This window comes from Globicephala melas, chromosome 1, assembly GCF_963455315.2.
Source record: "Globicephala melas chromosome 1, mGloMel1.2, whole genome shotgun sequence".
Lineage (NCBI taxonomy): Eukaryota > Metazoa > Chordata > Mammalia > Artiodactyla > Delphinidae > Globicephala > Globicephala melas.
In genome coordinates, this window is record NC_083314.1 from 30,597,168 (window position 1) to 30,615,321 (window position 18,154).

Consider the following 18,154-nt stretch of genomic DNA (forward strand, 5'->3'; position numbering starts at 1 on the left):
GTCTCTGGGTTGGAAGGCCTGGGTCTACTTTGCTCGTCTGTTACAGGGGAAGGGACACGGTCCTTAGCATGTGGTCTGTGAAACAGAGGCAGCTGCGGGTAGAATTATAACACAAGCAGAACTGGCTTCAATTCTTCCTTCTTAGGTCTTTTTCTTCTTGTTCAGCTGTTCAAGGAACTTGCCTGCCCTCTGTCCCTGCCAGGACGATGTTACATCTGCCTGGATAAGTAGGTCACCATTGTATATCAGGAAAGGTCTTATTTGTAATCATCAGGAACCAGATACGGCTAATTTGAGCAGAAAAGGAAACTTTTGGAAGTTTATGGTTAGGTCTCAGTAACTAGAAGCAGACTAAACAACCGAAAGCCAAGGCTATGCTATTGCAATTATAGGATCAGGCCAAAGTGATGTTATAAGTCCTAGCTGGCCTTGCTACCAAGCAGGAACAGGAAACAGGAGGTTGACCCAGCACTGCTGGCCTTGCTTCTTTACATCATTTATTTGTCATTCAAAATCCAAGAGAGGGGTGCAGTTGGCCAACCCAAGGTTGCCCGACTGTTTTCCATCTGTAAGGGAGACTGAGCATGTGAGTAAACAGTGTATCTGACATGTTCAGCTTGTATAACGAGAGGAAGGCTCTGTTTCTCACCAAGACCCACAAAGTGGAAAATTCCCCAAAGAGAAAGGAATTTCAGATCAGATGCTTGGAAAGTTAAAAACAACAACAACAAACAAATGCAGATGTGGAATTAAAGACATGGAGTCATTAAGAACCTATATATGGAGTGATTCAGACCTGAGTTCACATCTGGAGCAAGCTACTCAATCTTGCTGAGCTTCAATTTTCTTTAAAGGAAACAACGTGGAAGATGATATCCACATGTAACTTGTGGTACACATGAAGGAGGGTAGTACAGTATATGATGCCGGGCACATCCTATGCATTTTCTAAAACTACTAGTAGTACTATTATTATTGTTACTTATTATACAATTTATTGTAGAAATTAACAGGGAGAGTATTAACAAATGTTAATACAGTGCTAAGTGTCACATTTATGATCTCAACTAATTATCTGTTGATTCAACAAACATTCCACATATCAGAAAATAACCTGTTAGTATATACATATATATATATATATATTTTTTACAGAAGAAAAGAAACCCTGAGGCTTAGAAAGTGTAAACAATGTACCAAAAGTCACTCATTTAAGAGGTAATGGAATATTATTCAGCCTTAAAAAATGAAGGAGATCCTTTCATTTGTGACAATATAGATGAAACAGGAGTGCATTATGCTGATGAAATAAGCCAGACAGGATAAATACGAATGATATCACTTATATATGGAATCTAAAAAGAAAAAAAGCCACACTCATAGAAACAGAGTAGAAAACTGGTTGCCAGGGGCTGGGGTGTGGGTGGGGAAAAGAGGGGAAGACTGGTAAAAGGGTACAAACTTTCGGCTGCAGGATGAATAAGGTCTGAGGAGCTACTGTATAACATAGTTACTACAGTCAATAATACTGTATTGTATAACTAACATTTTCTGAGAGAACAGAACTTAAGTGTTCTCACCAAAAAAAGAAAAAAAGGAAAAAGGTGTCATGAGCTGTTAGATGTATTAATTAACGTGATGGGAAGGATCCTTTTGCAACGCATATGTATATCAAATCATCATGATATACTCTTTGACTATCTTACAATTTTGTCAATTATACCTCAATAAAACAGAAAAAAAAAGAGGTAATAAAGATGAGACTCCAATCCAGGATTATCCAGCTCAAAAAACTACACTCTTAACCATTACAATATAGTATCCATCCATATGTTGTAACTGTAAAATGCTTAACACAAAGGAAACGTTAAATAAATGGTATTTATTCTAACTCTAATGCTTACTAGATATTAGTTATGTGGTATGCTTTACTTCTAACTACAAGGGTATAAGGTGCAAATTCTTGCTACAGAACATAAAAGCCCCTGTGGTACCCTGTAGGATAAACACAGTACCTGTAAATCTCTCATCTCTCAACCCACAGTCTCCTCAAGTTGGAGGTCTTTACCCCCTTTATAATGTGGGAATAATGCCTTTCCCACATTTGCACTGGGCATGAAAATCCATACTTCCAGGTGTATACTGAACCTCCACTTAGCTCCTCGTCACCTTGGAATCACCAGACCAAAGATCATTTATTCCATTAATATAAATGATGTAGGGATAGAAGTACAGAATATACAGAGAGTGTTGGAGGAATCCAAACAACAAGTCCTCCACTCTCAAAACAAATTTTAGAGTTCCAAAAGTAAAGAGCAATGTTTGGAAATAAAACTAAAAATGAAACTAACATCTACAATTAGCCAAGTATTTATTATGGGCCAGGCTACTTACTAGGCACTTGATAAACATTACAGCTCATCTTCCTGCAGTCCTTCAAAGCATATAATATTGTTTCTATTTCATAGAGAAGAAAATTGTATCTAAGCAGGTTACTGATTAGCCCAAGACCACAGGGCTAGGCTGTAAGAAAAGAAGGCCAAGTTTCAGTGGTCAAAATGGTGATGGATGTTATAACTAGAAGATTACGGCTAGTCGAATAAAAATATTCAAAACGGTCCTAATGTATTATTAGGATTTCTTTAGAATAACTTGGGTGCCTTAGTGAATACAGTAGTGGTAGGCACTACAGTCTCTTTAATTTGCTAATCATACAAATCTACTTTAATATTCTTGGTGACAAGGAGCTAACTACTGATAAGACAGCTTCTTCAGTTTTGGGGCTACTCCAGGGTGAAATGCCGGAACGTCTTACTGCCTGCAATGTTACCTAGTTCTACCAGGGGGAATAAAGCAGAACAAGTAGCCACTGTTCTTGACAAATGGATACAGTTTCAGTTTTTCAAAATATGAGTGTCAGATTCATTCATTGTATCAGATAGATCTGTCAAATGGCTTTGCCCATTTACTAATGGATGGCATACTGCAGACACACGTTAGGTCAAAGGACTCAATGTCACCTCATTGATACTGTCATCAATATAATTTGTATTGGCATTTTGTCTCACCCTGACTTTAAGGACTATGTGAGGAGATCCAAGTCTCCAGACCATGGACTGATCACCTCTGCTTGACACAGTATTCTCTGCTCATTTCCAGAGGGGACCAAGGATGAGCTCTTGTACTTCTGAGTCTATTCACCCTACCTGGCAACACATACTAGCTGGGCTGATTGGATCAAGCAGGAGCCCCAGAGTTTAAATTTCCAGCTGCATTGGAGGAAACAGAGGCTATGCCCCAATCCCATAACCCCTCACTTCTTACTGCTAGCCTATCCTAGGCTGTTCTTGCTGATAGGAGTACTTCATGCTAAAAATTAATTTTGCTTGCCTAATGGCAGTCACACAACCTCAAATGCCATTTTTATAAATAAGGCAACCACCAATGGAGTGTGATTTAGGGTTTTTTCTTCTGTAGACCCTGCCTACCCTATAAAATCTCCCATTACTGCATCATGGAGACTATAATCCCTTTCCGAGGGAACAGATTCTTTCCAACCATAAGATGAAATAAGAACTTACATTTCCATACTGCCCAAAAGGAAATAAATTGATTACAAAATGCAGGAGAATGACTGATTTTCCACATTTGTTGTGTTCATTAAAGGGTTTTTGAATAGACTTGACAGTATTAAAGAAGTTCAACACACACAAAATAAAAATTAATAAAGAGAAAAAAATTGCATTGACAACAAACAACAAAATAAACACACTGATATATAAAAGGTTGTTATACATCGATGAAAAATGGATGTCATAAAGTCACAAACTAAAAAGTATTAACAGCCAATAAAGATATGAAAATATGTTCAACCTTGCTATTATTATCAAAGAAATACAAATAAAATAATTCAGGTGTCATATTTTACTGACTAGAATGACAAAGTTTTAAAAAACTTGATAATACTGGTATTGATATTGATAATACTGGTACTGATGAGTGTGTGTAAGAAACCACACTGGATGTTAAATTCTTGGTAGAAATAAAAAGCACGGTAACCTTTCTGGAAGACAATATGTCAGTATGTACCAGAACTGACAACCAGCCATTCAAGTTCTAGAAGTCCATTCTAAGGAAATAAACAAATGCTCAAAGACATATGAACAAGGATGCTTGTCTCATTGTTTAGCAAAGCAAAACAGGAATAATCTAAATGTTGAACAGTAGGGACTGGTTAAATAAATAATGGAATGCTGTTCAACCATTAAAAATGATGCTGCAGATTTTTATTAGGTGATGAGTAATCATACTTATATTACTAAATAGAAATGTTATAGAACTGTTTTGTAGTTTGATATAATAATTAAAGGTATTTTATACTTGCATTGTATTTATATGCACCCCGTCACAAAAAAGTTTCAAAAGATACCCTCAAAAATGTTACAGAGATGATTTATCAGAAATGGGATTTTGAGTTATTTTTCCTTTTTTCTTTAAATCCTTTCAATTTTGGAGTTTCTGCAATGAGCCTGTATTATTTTTACAATTAAAAATATTTAAATTTACAACAAAAGGATCTAAATTCCTCCAGTTTTCCATTTATTTTCCACCCTGGCTCAGGGTATTTGTGTAAAAAAAAAAAAAAAAATCAGCTTATTTTCTCTTTTGTATCAATCTAAATTTACTTTTCATAAGTTAACTATTTTAGTCTGGCAAACGTTTCACACAGGAAAATTGTTAAGGTCTGAGTATTCTATTACCTTTAAAAGCACTGGAAACTTTGAAATTCTTTCTTTCAGAATTTTCATATAATACTGAAAGGCGCGGGGGGGGGGAGATAGCAAAATGAAGGGAAATAGATAGTAGTAGTCAACTTCAATTAAGAAAAAGCAACAAGAGGCAGTTTGTACTCTTTTGATACGGCAGAAGCCCCATGTGTCAACTCATGCTAAAAAATGTATATATACACACACATATATATGTTTGTGTGTATTATATGTATATGTGACACACACACATAATTAATCCACAGTCTTAGGCTAATCATTCATTGTGGCAGAAACAACGAGCTGTTGACTACACTTTAATCAGCTCCTCCAGCCTGTAGAGGCATCACTAGGACCAAGATAGGAACAACATTCTCCATCTCCGCTTGCATCTGGGTATGGTTCTATCCCAAAGAATGTGACCAGAGGTGACCTGAAGAGTTTATGTCTGAAGGATAACGAGTTGATAATTGTAGCTTGCAGCTTCCTCTCTCCTTTCCTTTTTAGGACAAACGTAGAGCCACTTGATGAAGGCGGTGGGTCCCTGAATAACTGAGCAGAAAACTGACCCTCAGACCACCAAAGTCCATACTACACTCCTGAGTGAGTGAGAAATGAACTGTCCATGTGTTGCTCCACTGAGGTTTAAGGTTCATTATTTAGTGTTTAACTAACGCATTTTTTCTTTAAACCTCAGTTGCCTTCTCTGTAAAATAGTCTTTGAAAAGGATCCACTGTAAGTTTTTTCCATTGCTTATGTTTTTATCTTAGTTTTTAATTCTCAGAAACATTGCGCGCATTTTACCTTTTAAGTTAGTCAGTCTACTTTTTTTCCCACAAAGACAGGTTCTTCAAGTTATGGAGAAGTCATAGCAGACTGTTGCTTCAGTTTAAGATACGCATTCACATATGAGAGGAGAAGGGTGAGGACCCAGAGAAACGCCTTTGACAGAGGGGAGTGAGAGCATACTGAAGAATGTTTAGTAATAAAGAATTCAGATGGGAGAAACGGATGGGTTACATCTAACAGATTTGCTCAAAGGAATTCTGGAAAGGCAAATATGTGAAAATGTATAGCAAAGACATGAAATGCCTTTTGGTCCCTAAATGGATTTCATTTCAAAGACGTGCATATTGCAAATACATGTACCATAACACTTCTCTGTCCACTTCTAGAATTTTCTAAAGCCTGACAGAACATCTGCAGAGAGAGGATGTCATTCCAAGATAATCGACTGCAAGTTACTAAATTAAGATAAAAATGTCCTTAACCTTGAACAGTTTTTAAAGAGATTTTAGAAGAAAGGAGCCCTCCAGGGGGTTGTATAACTATATAATTGTACCCTTTCTAAAAGGCTATTTACAGATACATAATGTTTCCCCTCCATTCTTTAAAGTAAAATATAGGATAAAAAAAAATAGTTTGGGGATAATATTTGTTTGGGACAGCAGGCACTGCTAATCAGTACCACTCTCTCCTTATTCCTTACTAACAGAGCCCTGGTTTAGAAGACCCCATTATCCTTAAGGCTAAGGTGGCCAGTTTAAAATCCGAGCTGATGAGATCTAAGTGCAAGTCTGCTGACCATCTGTGGTAAAAAATTTGCTCTCTGAGTTAGACACTTCCTTTTTTTTCTTAATTTCTTTTTTTTTTCCTTTTCTTTCTTCCTGCCCAAATTGTTGGAACACTATTGGAGATTCTGGGGTCACTCTGAAGCTATGTGGACGTGCTAGAGATGTGGAAGCTGGAAGAGTGAAGCAACCCAGTCCCCTGGTGATGCCCTTCAGCAGCTGGACTAACGCTAGAGGGACTATCTCTAAACCTCCTGCTACCCGTGGAAAGTAAGGTAAATATCACTCATTCACCTTCTGTTACCTACTAACTGATCCAGAACTCTAACCTCAGGGTTCTAGAACCCTTCTCAGTATCCCATAGTCATACTCATGTTCCGGACTCCTGATCATCAGACTTGCTTACAGCAGATGTATGGGGAGGGCGGGCTCTTCTGGAAGCCCTCATACTTCCTCCCCTACCCCCACCACACACAAATAATGATCTTTATGTCCACTCATCCTTCTATCTACACTCAGAGGCCAGGGCCCCCAGGAAGGCTTCACTGACAACCCTTTACTCCTCTCTACATGCAGAAAGGGTAGAGGTGTGGGCTCTGGAATCAGACTTCCTAGACTTGAATTCTTAATCTGTTACTTACCAGTTTAGGACGTGGGCAAAGTAGTTACCTTCTCTGGACACCCCTGTAAAAGAGGAACACTAAGTAGCACCTATGTACCTTACTGAAAGGATTAAATGAGCAAATGCAGGTAAAGTTCTTATAAGTTTTTCTTGGGTCAATCAATTCTAGCTGCTATTGTTACCTTTGACTAATTTAGGGCAGAGTCCCTTTGCCCTCCTTTGGTTCTCTGGGCCCGTCTCATTCACAACACACACAACCGCATACTGCAGAGTTTTGAAAGGTGGTTCTCAAAATGTGGTCCCTGGGCCAGCAATATCAGCCACACCTGGGAACTGGTTAGAACTCTGGCACTGGAGCCCAGCAATCTGTGTTTTAACAATATTCTCAGGCAAATCTGATGCACACTAAAGGTTGACGACAACTGAGAACATCTGTCTCAGACTCTCCTGGAGGCATTCACCAAAAATAGAGTTACAGGACCTTACACCTGACCAGCTGGAGAAGGGCTCTAGTAATTGCCCTGGTTATCATGCTTGTCATGATTTTTCAGCACATAAATGTTTGAGAATCACTGCCATTTTGAATGTGTGTTTCACTTGTCTGTTTTTCCAGTGGACTCTACTTCCTTGCAAGGAAGGTTCGTGAAGATTTGTTGCTGTTGTTTGCATTATTAGTTTTATTATGCTAATTCTAGAATCTCTGGTGCATAGTGCAATCTCAGGCAGGAAGCAGTGGCTCATTAAAACAGGTATCCCAAAAGTCCTAGTAGAACTTCAAGATTAATTCCTTCAGGAAGAGGTAAAATTGTCATTAGATGCAGATGATATGATACTATATATAGAAAACCCTAAAGACTCTACATGAAAACTACTACAACTGATAAACGAATTCAGCAAGGCAGCAGAATACAAGATTAACATACAGAAATTGGTTGCATTTCTTTATACCAACAATGAAATATCGGAAAGGGAATGTAAAAAAACAATGCCTTTTAAAATCACAACCCTCAAAATAAAATACTTAGGAATAAACCTCACCAAGAAGGCAAAAGACTTATACGCTGAGAACTGTAAGACATTAATAAAGGAAAGTGAAGATGATTCAAAGAAATGGAAAGACATCTCATGTTCTTGGGTTGGAGGAATTAGTATTGTTAAAATGCTCATACTACCCAAAGCAATCTACAGATTTAATGCGATCCCTATCAAATTACCCATGACATTTTTCACGCAATTAGAACAAATAATCCTAAAATTCATACAGAACCATAAAAGACCCAGAATTGCCAAAGCAATCCTGAAGAAAAAGAACAACGTTGGAGGCATAGCCACCCCAGACTCAGACAGTACTCCAAAGTCACAGTAATCAAAACAGCATGGTATTGGCACAAAAACAGACATATGGATCAATGGAACAGAATACAGAGCCCAGAAATAAACCCACACACCTCAGTTAACCTTTGACAATTAATCTTTGACAAAGGAGGCAAGAATATATAATAGGAAAGAGACAGTCTCTTCCGCAAGTGGTGTTGGTAAAGTTGGACAGCCTTATATAAACCAGTGAAGTTAGAACACATCCTTTCACCATACACGAAAATAAACTCAAAATGTCTTAAAGACTTAAACATAAGACATGACACCATAAAACTTCTAGAAGAGAACACAGGCAAAATATTCTCTGACATAAATCATACCAATGTTTTCTTAGGTCAGTCTCCCAAGACAATAGAAATAAAAATGAAAATTAACAAAGGGGACCGAATCAAACTTACAAGCTTTTGCACAGCAAAGGAAACCATAAACAAAATGAAAAGACAACCTACAGAATGGGAGAAAATATTTGCAAATGATGCGACCAGCAAGGGCTTAATTTCCAAAATATACAAACAGCGCATACAACTTGATGACAATAAAAGCAAACAACCCAATCAAAAAAATAGGCAGAAGACTTAAAGAGACATTTCTCCAAAGAAGAAATACAGATGGCCAATAGGCACATGAAAAGATGCTCAACACTGCCAATTATTAAAGAAATGCAAATCAAAACTACCATGAGGTACCACCTCACACCAGTCAGAATGGCCATCATTAAAAAGTCTACAAATAACATATGCTGGAGAGGGTGTGCAGAAAAGGGAACCCTCCTACAACACTGTTGGTGGGAATGTAAGTTGGTGCAGCCACTGTGGAAAACAGTATGGAGGTTCCTCAGAAAACTAAAAATAGACCTACCATATGATCCAGCAATCCCACTCCTGGGCGTATATCCAGACCAAACTATAATTCAAAAAGACACATTCACCCTAATCTTCACAGCAGCAATATTCACAATAGCCAAGACATGGAAACAACCTAAATGTCCATCAACAGATGAATGGATAAAGACGATGTGGTACGTATATACAATGAAATACTACTCAGCCATAAAAAAAAGAATGAAATGCCATTTGCAGCAGCAACATGGATGCAACTAGAGATTATCATACTAAGCAAAGTAAGTCAGAAAGAGAAAGACAAATACCATGATACCACTTATATGTGGAATCTAAAATATGACACAAATGAACCTATCTATGAAACAGAATCAGAGACATAGAGAATAGACTGGTGGCTGCCAAGGGGGAAGCAGGTGGGAGAGGGATGAACTGGGAGTTTGGGATTAGCAGATGCAAACTGGTATATATAGATTGGCTAAACAACAAGGTCCTACTATATAGCACAGGGAACTATATTCAATATCCTGTGATAAACCATAATGGAAAAGAATATGAAAAAGAATGTCTATACATATGTATAACAGAGTCACTTTGCTGTACAGCAGTAATTAACACAACGTTGTAAACCAAGTATACTTCAATAAAAAATAAGTTAATTAAATTTTTAAAAAGATTAATTCCTTCAGAAGAACAAGTACTACACATTCACAAAAAAAGCACCCTTTGAAAGTTTAAATTTTTGAATTTCTTTGCCACTTCCTTAGTTTTGATCATCTTGGACAATATATTTTTAATACTGACTTTTAAAAAGAATTGTGTTTCAGTGTTTGCTATCCTTAGAGAGACAGAAACAGATAAGTACAACTAAATACTTATTTTTCAAAAGTCTCAAAAGTATAAGGGAAATGAAAGTAATTATATCTTCAAATGATTTTGGGGTATGTTTCTAATTTCATACTTCTGATGCGATTAAAGATTAAAACTGTATTAAGACATTTGAGACATGCCACATTGGTATTAAATGAATTTAATTTTGTGTAAAGTGGTAGAAATATTTTCTTCAGCAAACATACCTGCAGATATAAAATCACAACCATAAATCTACAAAAAAGCGAGCAACTGAACGAAATCTGATTGGTTATTTCCCTGCAGTATGGATCTGCTAATAATTTAATTTACTACTTGCTAACAGAAGCCAAAATTTAAATATACATATATATATATATATGTGTGTATATATATATATATATCTCTTCAATTTTAAATCATTCATATATATGAACAAGTATACATACACATATATAACAATTGTTCATATATATATAGATAGATAGACAGATAGATAGATAGATAGATATACAATTTAAATTAAAGAAAGTACATCTGGTGGCCTATTTTTTCCCCCCGATTCCTAAAGAACACCATATTCTATTCTAGGCAGTGGAATGTCAATCCACCTTAAGGGTTGTTCAATGAGCATATCTGAGAAACCACTGGTTTAGCCAATGATGTACTTATTGAGGGAGGCCCTAGTGCCACTGTCAAGAGCTTATCCACAGGAGAGATAAGAAGGTACTTGTTTGGTTTGTGAAAAGAAGGAGTAGTGAGGAATGGCAGGTAGCTGCAGGCTGATGACACGTGATGTCCATATATATGTAGAACCAACACACCCATAATTGTACCCATTTTCCATACCCAAATCCAAAGCCTTTATATCATTAATCCCAGGCAAAAATGGTAAGATTCATGTGTGTTACTATCCCACGGCTTCAAGATGCCTATAAACTCATATAAGTATGTCTTAGTTTTATCAGTGGAGGACAAACCAGGCTTCTATCACCAAGCCCCATTCCATAACAGGAATTATGGAATTCCTGTATGTAACAGGACGGGTTACAAAAGCACCTAAGATCCCGTTGTCAGTACATGACGGAAATGAGTTCAAATCCAGCCTGTCTGACTTGTTCTTAATCACTAAGGTATGAAATTAAGCATGTTGCCCTTTGCCTGATTCTCCTTCTGAGGCCTGAATATTTCACTTAGCTGAGTGCAGAAGAGAGAAAATTCTCTCTCCTTGACCCAACTTGGCATCAATATCCAACTCCCCTTCTCAAAATGGGTTGCTTCAACGAGTAGCAATGAATGCCGGGTCGTGGACCAGTCACCTTGATGACTAAGAGTCAGACACTAGGGAAAGAAAATGCTCTGTGACAAACCTACCCTTGTACAGAAACAAGACAGAAATGGGGGGACAGGGCAGAAGATAATGGAATAAGGCATAGGAAAAACAGCACCTGGCATCGTGATAGTAATAATAATAATAGTAGTAGTAGTAGTAATAGTAATAATAATAGACTTTACTATGCTCTAGGCATTGTATTAAGTGCTTGGTGTAAGTGACTTCATTTTAACATTGAAAACAAGTCTATGGGGATGAAATATTATTAACATCATTTTATAGGCAGGAGTATTGAGGTTCAGGTAATCAGGTAAATTGCCCAAGCTCATATGGTTAGCAAGTGGAAAGCAGAGATTTGAACCAGCACCTACACTCCTAACCATTATGCTATAACCATTATGCTGAAGACATAAGAATTCCAATGGTCTTTCCCCATAACCCACTCCTGCACTCCAGACTTAAATAGTCCAAGATCAAGAGAGAGCAAGCTTGGAGTTGCCACACTTCAGTGAGTGTCAATCATTTCAAAACAGTGTATTTGCTAACAAGATGCAGTTCCTGTGATAATCTTCTCAACCAGGTATCAAGAAACAGGAAGCAAAGATTCAAGTAACGGTATGTTCCTACTTACGAGGAAGGTGGGACAGCATAGTTGACACTGGGCTTAACTGTTCTGGAAAACATGGTCCCAGTAGGCATACACGCTGGTACATTTTCCCCAACTACCAAATACAAAAGAAGTATTTCATTTCCACGTTGCTCTTCAAAGTTCCACCTCATTCGTGCCTGTCATTCATCCTCTGGCCTCTTCCTGTCTCCATTTCTGTACAGAAAGGTGCTGAGTCTCTGCTCTCGGATACAAAAAGGGTGTGTTAGGAGAGGGAGCCAAGGTACCTCAAAGTCTTTTTTTTTTTTCATCTTAATTCTATTATGCCAACTCCACTGAACTTAATTAGAGTGAATACAGAATTACACAATTACCCTCTGTTCTATTCTTCAGATGTTATATTTTGATAAAATTTACGACATGCTGCTCTCCCCCTGAACACCAGATGAACACTAGAAATGGATGTGTGTTGACATAAAATCTGTTATAATTACAATTAAAGTATAGCTTACATAATGATAGTGTTAACATAAAATTACAGATGTGTAGAGACAACGTGGTCATGCATTTTTTAGTATAAGTACGTGCTTAGACCAATATCTGTTAGCGGAATGAAGATGGAAGAGAATTTTGGTTAAGCCACAAAGGCTGTTTAAGGACTTGCAGATAGCTAAGGGGAACTCAAAGACCAGTAAGATAATATTTCCCCTGCCATGTTTTCAATTGCAAAGTGAAGGGAAGATGTGAAAGTAAGTACCCCTATGGAAATTACAAGACAAGTACATTTTTTTCCTTGAATACCTGGGTAAACGCTTAAATTCTAATGTATATCAGTGATGCAAATTTTCAACTGAGTTTGATAAATCATAAAATAATAATTATACATATATGTATATAAAACTGCATGGAACTAGACAGTTCAGAATTACTTCTAATTAAAGAGGTACTCTAAGACAACTAACTTAAACCTTACAAAATATGGTTCCAAGTACCCTATCAGAGTGAAAAGTAGGAGACTGAAATGTTTATTGTAAATGTTTGTAGTCATGGTGTCTTAACTAAAACTACTGTGTCACAAATACTATTAAAATAATTGTGACATTTTATTCACTTTTACTGCAAACAACAAAACAAACTATAGGTATTTTTTCATTTCAGGTAATTATTTTAGCTAACAGTTATTAAATGTTTTGAGAAGACAGAGTGCTAACTGCATTACTTCATTTTATCTTTAAAACAGCGCTTCCATGTAATTATTCTTAATATCTCCATTGTATTAAAGTGTATCTCTAGTTTAGACCTTTCTTCAGAACTGCAGACTTGTGTATCCAACTGTGTACTCAGCATCTCTACTTGGACGTCACGAAAACATCTCAAATCTTATACCTCCAAAACTGGTCTTTAATCCCCCAAACATGCTCTACCCCAAACTTTTTCCATCTTAGGTGACAGTAACCACACCTTTCCAGTTCCCCAGGCCCTAAATCTCGAATTCACCCTTGACCCCCTCTTCCTTTCCATTCTTGCTTTCAATCTACCACGAAATGCTGTCACAACCTTCCCAATGTGCCACTTCTGAGAATTACCAGCCGCTAGCAGCCTGGTGCAGGCCACCAACATAGACCTCGAGGATCCTGTAGTCGCCTCCCAAGATTCTCCCTGACTCCACTCTCTCCCCACATCCTCAAGACCACAGATAGAGTTATGCTTTTCAAACAAGAGACAGTTCATGCCACACCTCGGCTAAAATCCTGCCCCTGGCTGCCTACATTTAGAGTAAAAGACACAATGCATGTGATGGCCTCCCAGGACTTACCCAATCCATCCCATCACATATCTGATCTCCAGCCCTCCTGCTGTCTCTTCCTCTCCACTGACTAAGTCAGCCAGGGTGGCCTCCTTGATATTCCTCCAAGCTGCCCGGCATATTTCTGCCTTAGAGTTTTGGGACTGGTTATTCTTGCTCCCAGGGAGTGGTCTCCCCATCATACATTCTGACAACTCCCTCACTTCAAGTCTTTGCTCAAATGTCAACTTATAAAATCCACCCTGACTACCCTATTTAAAATCAGAACCTACCTGTACACTCCTCCAGCACTCCCAACCCAAGCCTCTTCAGTGAGCTTCACATCCTTTTCCTTATCCCGTAGCGCCCATCAACCTGTGACAAAGCATAGAATTTATTTATAACATCCGTTTCCACACGAGAGTGTAAGGAGGGAGAAAGCATGCAAGAAGGAGCACGCAGGCAAAGGCTCTTGTCTAATTTATTCATTGATACGTCCAATCATAGAGAACAGGAAGATGCTTGATAAACAGTCCTGAAAAAGATACAGATGAGGAAACTAGTAGTAAAGCTCAGAAAGTTTAAGCAACTTCCTCAAGGTTCTAGTGCTAGAAGAGGGTCACAGTAGAATTCACACTTGGGGATGTCTAACTTCAAATCTCTTAGCCTCTCTGCTACCTTTTTTTTTTTTTTTTTTTCTTTGCGGTACGCGGGTCTCTCACTGCTGCGGCCTCTCCCGTTGCGGAGCACAGGCTCCGGACGCGCAGACTCAGCAGCCATGGCTCACAGGCCCAGCCGCTCCGCTGCATATGGGATCTTCCCGGACTGGGTCAGGAACCCATGTCCCCTGCATCGGCAGGTGGACTGTCAACCACTGCGCCACTAGGGAAGCCCTTCTCTGCTATCTTAAGCCCATGCAATTCAGGATTTGTTTTAATCAGTGCCATGGAAATTCTCACTCCACTGAATAGGATCACTAAAGTGTTCTCTGTCTAGATTTATATATATATTCTCCATTTAAACAAAGGAAACAGAAGAGGGGAATTCATCATGGGTTATTGCGGTAGTTTTACAGCAATTTTAGCAATAATGACATTTAGATAATAGTGATATTTAATGATAGCATAATAATAATAATAAAATAATAGCTCTTAAATGTATTGAAGACGAATCGCATGCTAAACTCGGTGCTAAAATATTTCCATGTATAGTTTGTGCAAAATCCTTATGAATATTCTATCAGATGAGCTTTATGTGTAACTCCACCAGGCATACTTCTCTTATTCCGCTTTCAAAGATAAGGAAATTGATGAGAAGTGTGGTAACCATTTGATCAAGATGAGACTGGTAATAAGTTGTGAGTATGAATTTAAATTCAGGTCTAACTCCAGAATTTGATTCTCAATCCATACATGAAAATTCTGATAATTCCTTTGATAAGGGTATGTTCTCTCCTGGAAAACATCCCCCATTATGTCTGCCTGTGCTCATACCTTCAGAACACAGTCAAGTTTGAAACATGATAAAAATGTTTAAATAGGGTGCTTTAATAAATGGAAATATCTTCATCTAAACAATAACACAAAAAGGCAGGCTGAGCCCTTTGAAGTGGCTTCGTTGCTATCCTCCATCCAGAACAAGAGAAGGAATCAACAGCTGCAGAGTAAAGAAAGCATGAAACCCAGAGATGGAGGATTCTGTAAATGACCAATTACAAGACTATTAAGCCACACTTTCATAGCAAGAGGCAAAATATTCCATTAAACTGAAAATTCTTCTACCCCTCACTCCAAGGCCCACACACATTAATGCTGCATTTATTAGGATGTATTTCCTGTGCTCTATCAACTTGACTTTCAGCAACTGTATTAATACAGTCCTTTCACTTTGTACATATATCTGAATGATGGATTCCATTACTGGAGTTTTGTAGAAAGAGTGGAGTGAATGAAGTAAAGTTTGGGAAGAGCCATCATAATCCATAATGATGGGCACTGAATCAGGACAAGAAGAAACCTCTCTTCTCATTTATTTGAATGAAAATTCTACTATATATTTATTGCCTCTGTACAGGGCCATCTGTTGAATAATGGAAAACAAGCATCTTTCATTTGCAGGTAGGATTTGTGTGCTCAAGTTTCTATGGGCCTGCAGAATTAATCTTGTTTTAGAAATGAAATAAAATGTAATTTCTTACAGTAAGTAGATGTGGTTAAGCAACTGGCAACTTTGATGTCTTTAAATCACTGCAGTTTCAGGGTAGGCAAATCTATAATTATTTCAAGCACTTCTTTACTGGTGCAACAATTGAGCAGTGTACATAGTGGTCAACAACCTGGGCATTGTCAGACGACTCTAAGTTTGAATCTAGACTTTGCCACTCACCAGCTATGTGACTTTCAGCTATGAGAATCACTTTCTTCAGCTTTACAGTGTGGATTATTATATGCCCTTTGCAGAACTACTGTAAGAACTAAATGTATATGGGCACAGTGGCTCATAGTAAGGGCTCAAATTAGTACTGTGGTCACTACTAGTAGTATTGAAAAGAAATTAGAACTTCTATTCTCATAAAGTGGGATATGTGTCCCTTTATCATTGTAATTTCATATCATTTTACTTTTGACCTTATAATTTAATAGCTTGATCCAAGAAACATTTAGCAGTAAATATAATTGAAAGAAGATTACCTGTCAAACATGAAATACTGTAGTATCAAGTGTGCTGGCACAATACTCTTCTCAGATAATTAACCTGTAAAAATATGTTATTGTCTTCTTTTTAATTAAGCACACTGAACATATATATTTACTGTGCCAATTGGCGAGAGGTCCATTAATTAATCAGTCTAACTATATGTTGCATAAACGTCTTCTAAACATAATCGTATATGTATTTTATTTGTTGGGAAAATGTGTTTGAGATTGTTCTTTTCTGCCTATTTAAAGTAAAAGAGGGTGAGAAGTAGAGTTAGGCTTAATGTACTTTGTACTCCATTATGCCATGAAAATGCTTCTGTGCCCTGGAGACAACAACAAAAGATTTGCTTTAATGACAAGAATCAAGTATGTTCTAAAGCTTCCAGGTAGGAGGCGGAGAGGTTGCAGTTTATATCAGAAGTATTTGCTCTCTCTCTCAACTGCGTCTAGATGGGAAAGATGCGGTCACAAATGCTTCAAGGTGATACAGTAAATGTTGGAAAGAGGCGGGTAGCAGGCAGAGTTTTGAATATCTCAAACCTGAGCTAGAAGGATTTTATTTAAAGAAAATAGAGGATATTACTTTTCACTTAAGGAATGCCAGTCAGCAAACCTGACATTAATGTAGGAAATTAGCTCTTTCAGCTATGCTTTCAAATGCACATTACTGAAAACAAATTCAAAATAGTCAAAGGAAATTTAAAAACAAAAACCAAACAACAACAACAACCTCAACAAACAAGTACTAGAAATTCAGGGATGCAGCCATATTCAGATACAGTTGGATCTGGAAGTTCCAGAGTATCAGCAGGGTTCCAGCTCTCTCTCCATCGCTCAGCCCTGCTTACCTCTGCAAGACTTTATTTTACAGAAAGTCTCTTCTTGTGCTGGATGGTCACTGGGAGTCCCAGAGTCATATCTCCCCAGCTTAGAAATTCCAGAGAGAAAAGACAATTCTTCCATTTTTCTCTGAGACAAAAGTCCTGGGGAGGAGTCTGATAGCCTTAGCCGAGGTCAGATGCCTACCCATGAGCCAATCACCTGCTTTACTGGAGTTCAGTCCCTGGGCGACTCATCCCCCGGGCCGTGAGGAGGCAGGATGGCATTATCTGGCAGTTCTCCAAGAAAAGCCTGCTGTTTTTGTAAGATGAAAGGGGAGAGGACATGGATAATGAAACCTGTATCTGCTTCTGTAAAATCCACAGAATCTTACTCCCTGCCCTGTGTCGATGACCATGCAGTAAGCTGACCCAGGAGGTCATTTTTCCCACAACAGTCTTTATATATATGACTAAGGAACACACTGGTAAAAGAATATGGGAGAAAGTCTGAGTATGACAAGTCAGCTAGACTGATATTAACTAAAAAAGCTGTGTGAAAATATCCTTAAAAAGTTGCCCCCAACTCACTCAAAGTCCAAAGTTGGAGCTGGAAATACAATGTCATGGAGTTTGGATAAGAACAGATTTTCTCCAAGCTGAACTATGACACAGAGATTAGAGACTTCTAGAAACTATACTTTTTCAAAGAAAAAACATCACATGAGAAAAATGAGGCCTAGAAAAATTAAATGACTTAAGCTAATTAATGGCAGGACTGAGACTAGAGTATACTTTGTGTAATTGGCTATAGTCTTTTTTTTGTTTTGTTTTGTTTTTGTTATCACTTCAGAACGAGACAAACTTAAAGAAAGGAAACACAACC

General features: G+C 37.8%; 1 protein-coding gene across 1 annotated transcript in view; it reads right to left on the reverse strand.

Annotated features, from left to right (window-relative positions):
* LOC132598283 (uncharacterized) overlaps positions 1-18,154 on the reverse strand; it is a 47,888-nt gene that overhangs the window by 23,285 nt on the left and 6,449 nt on the right. The window contains exons 2-3 of the mRNA XM_070045003.1: positions 14,045-14,126; positions 11,990-12,204 (exon numbers count right to left, since the gene is read on the reverse strand). Coding sequence (XP_069901104.1) covers positions 14,091-14,126 — 36 coding nt within the window. The 3' untranslated portion in view covers positions 11,990-12,204; positions 14,045-14,090. The remainder of the gene's footprint in view (positions 1-11,989; positions 12,205-14,044; positions 14,127-18,154) is intronic.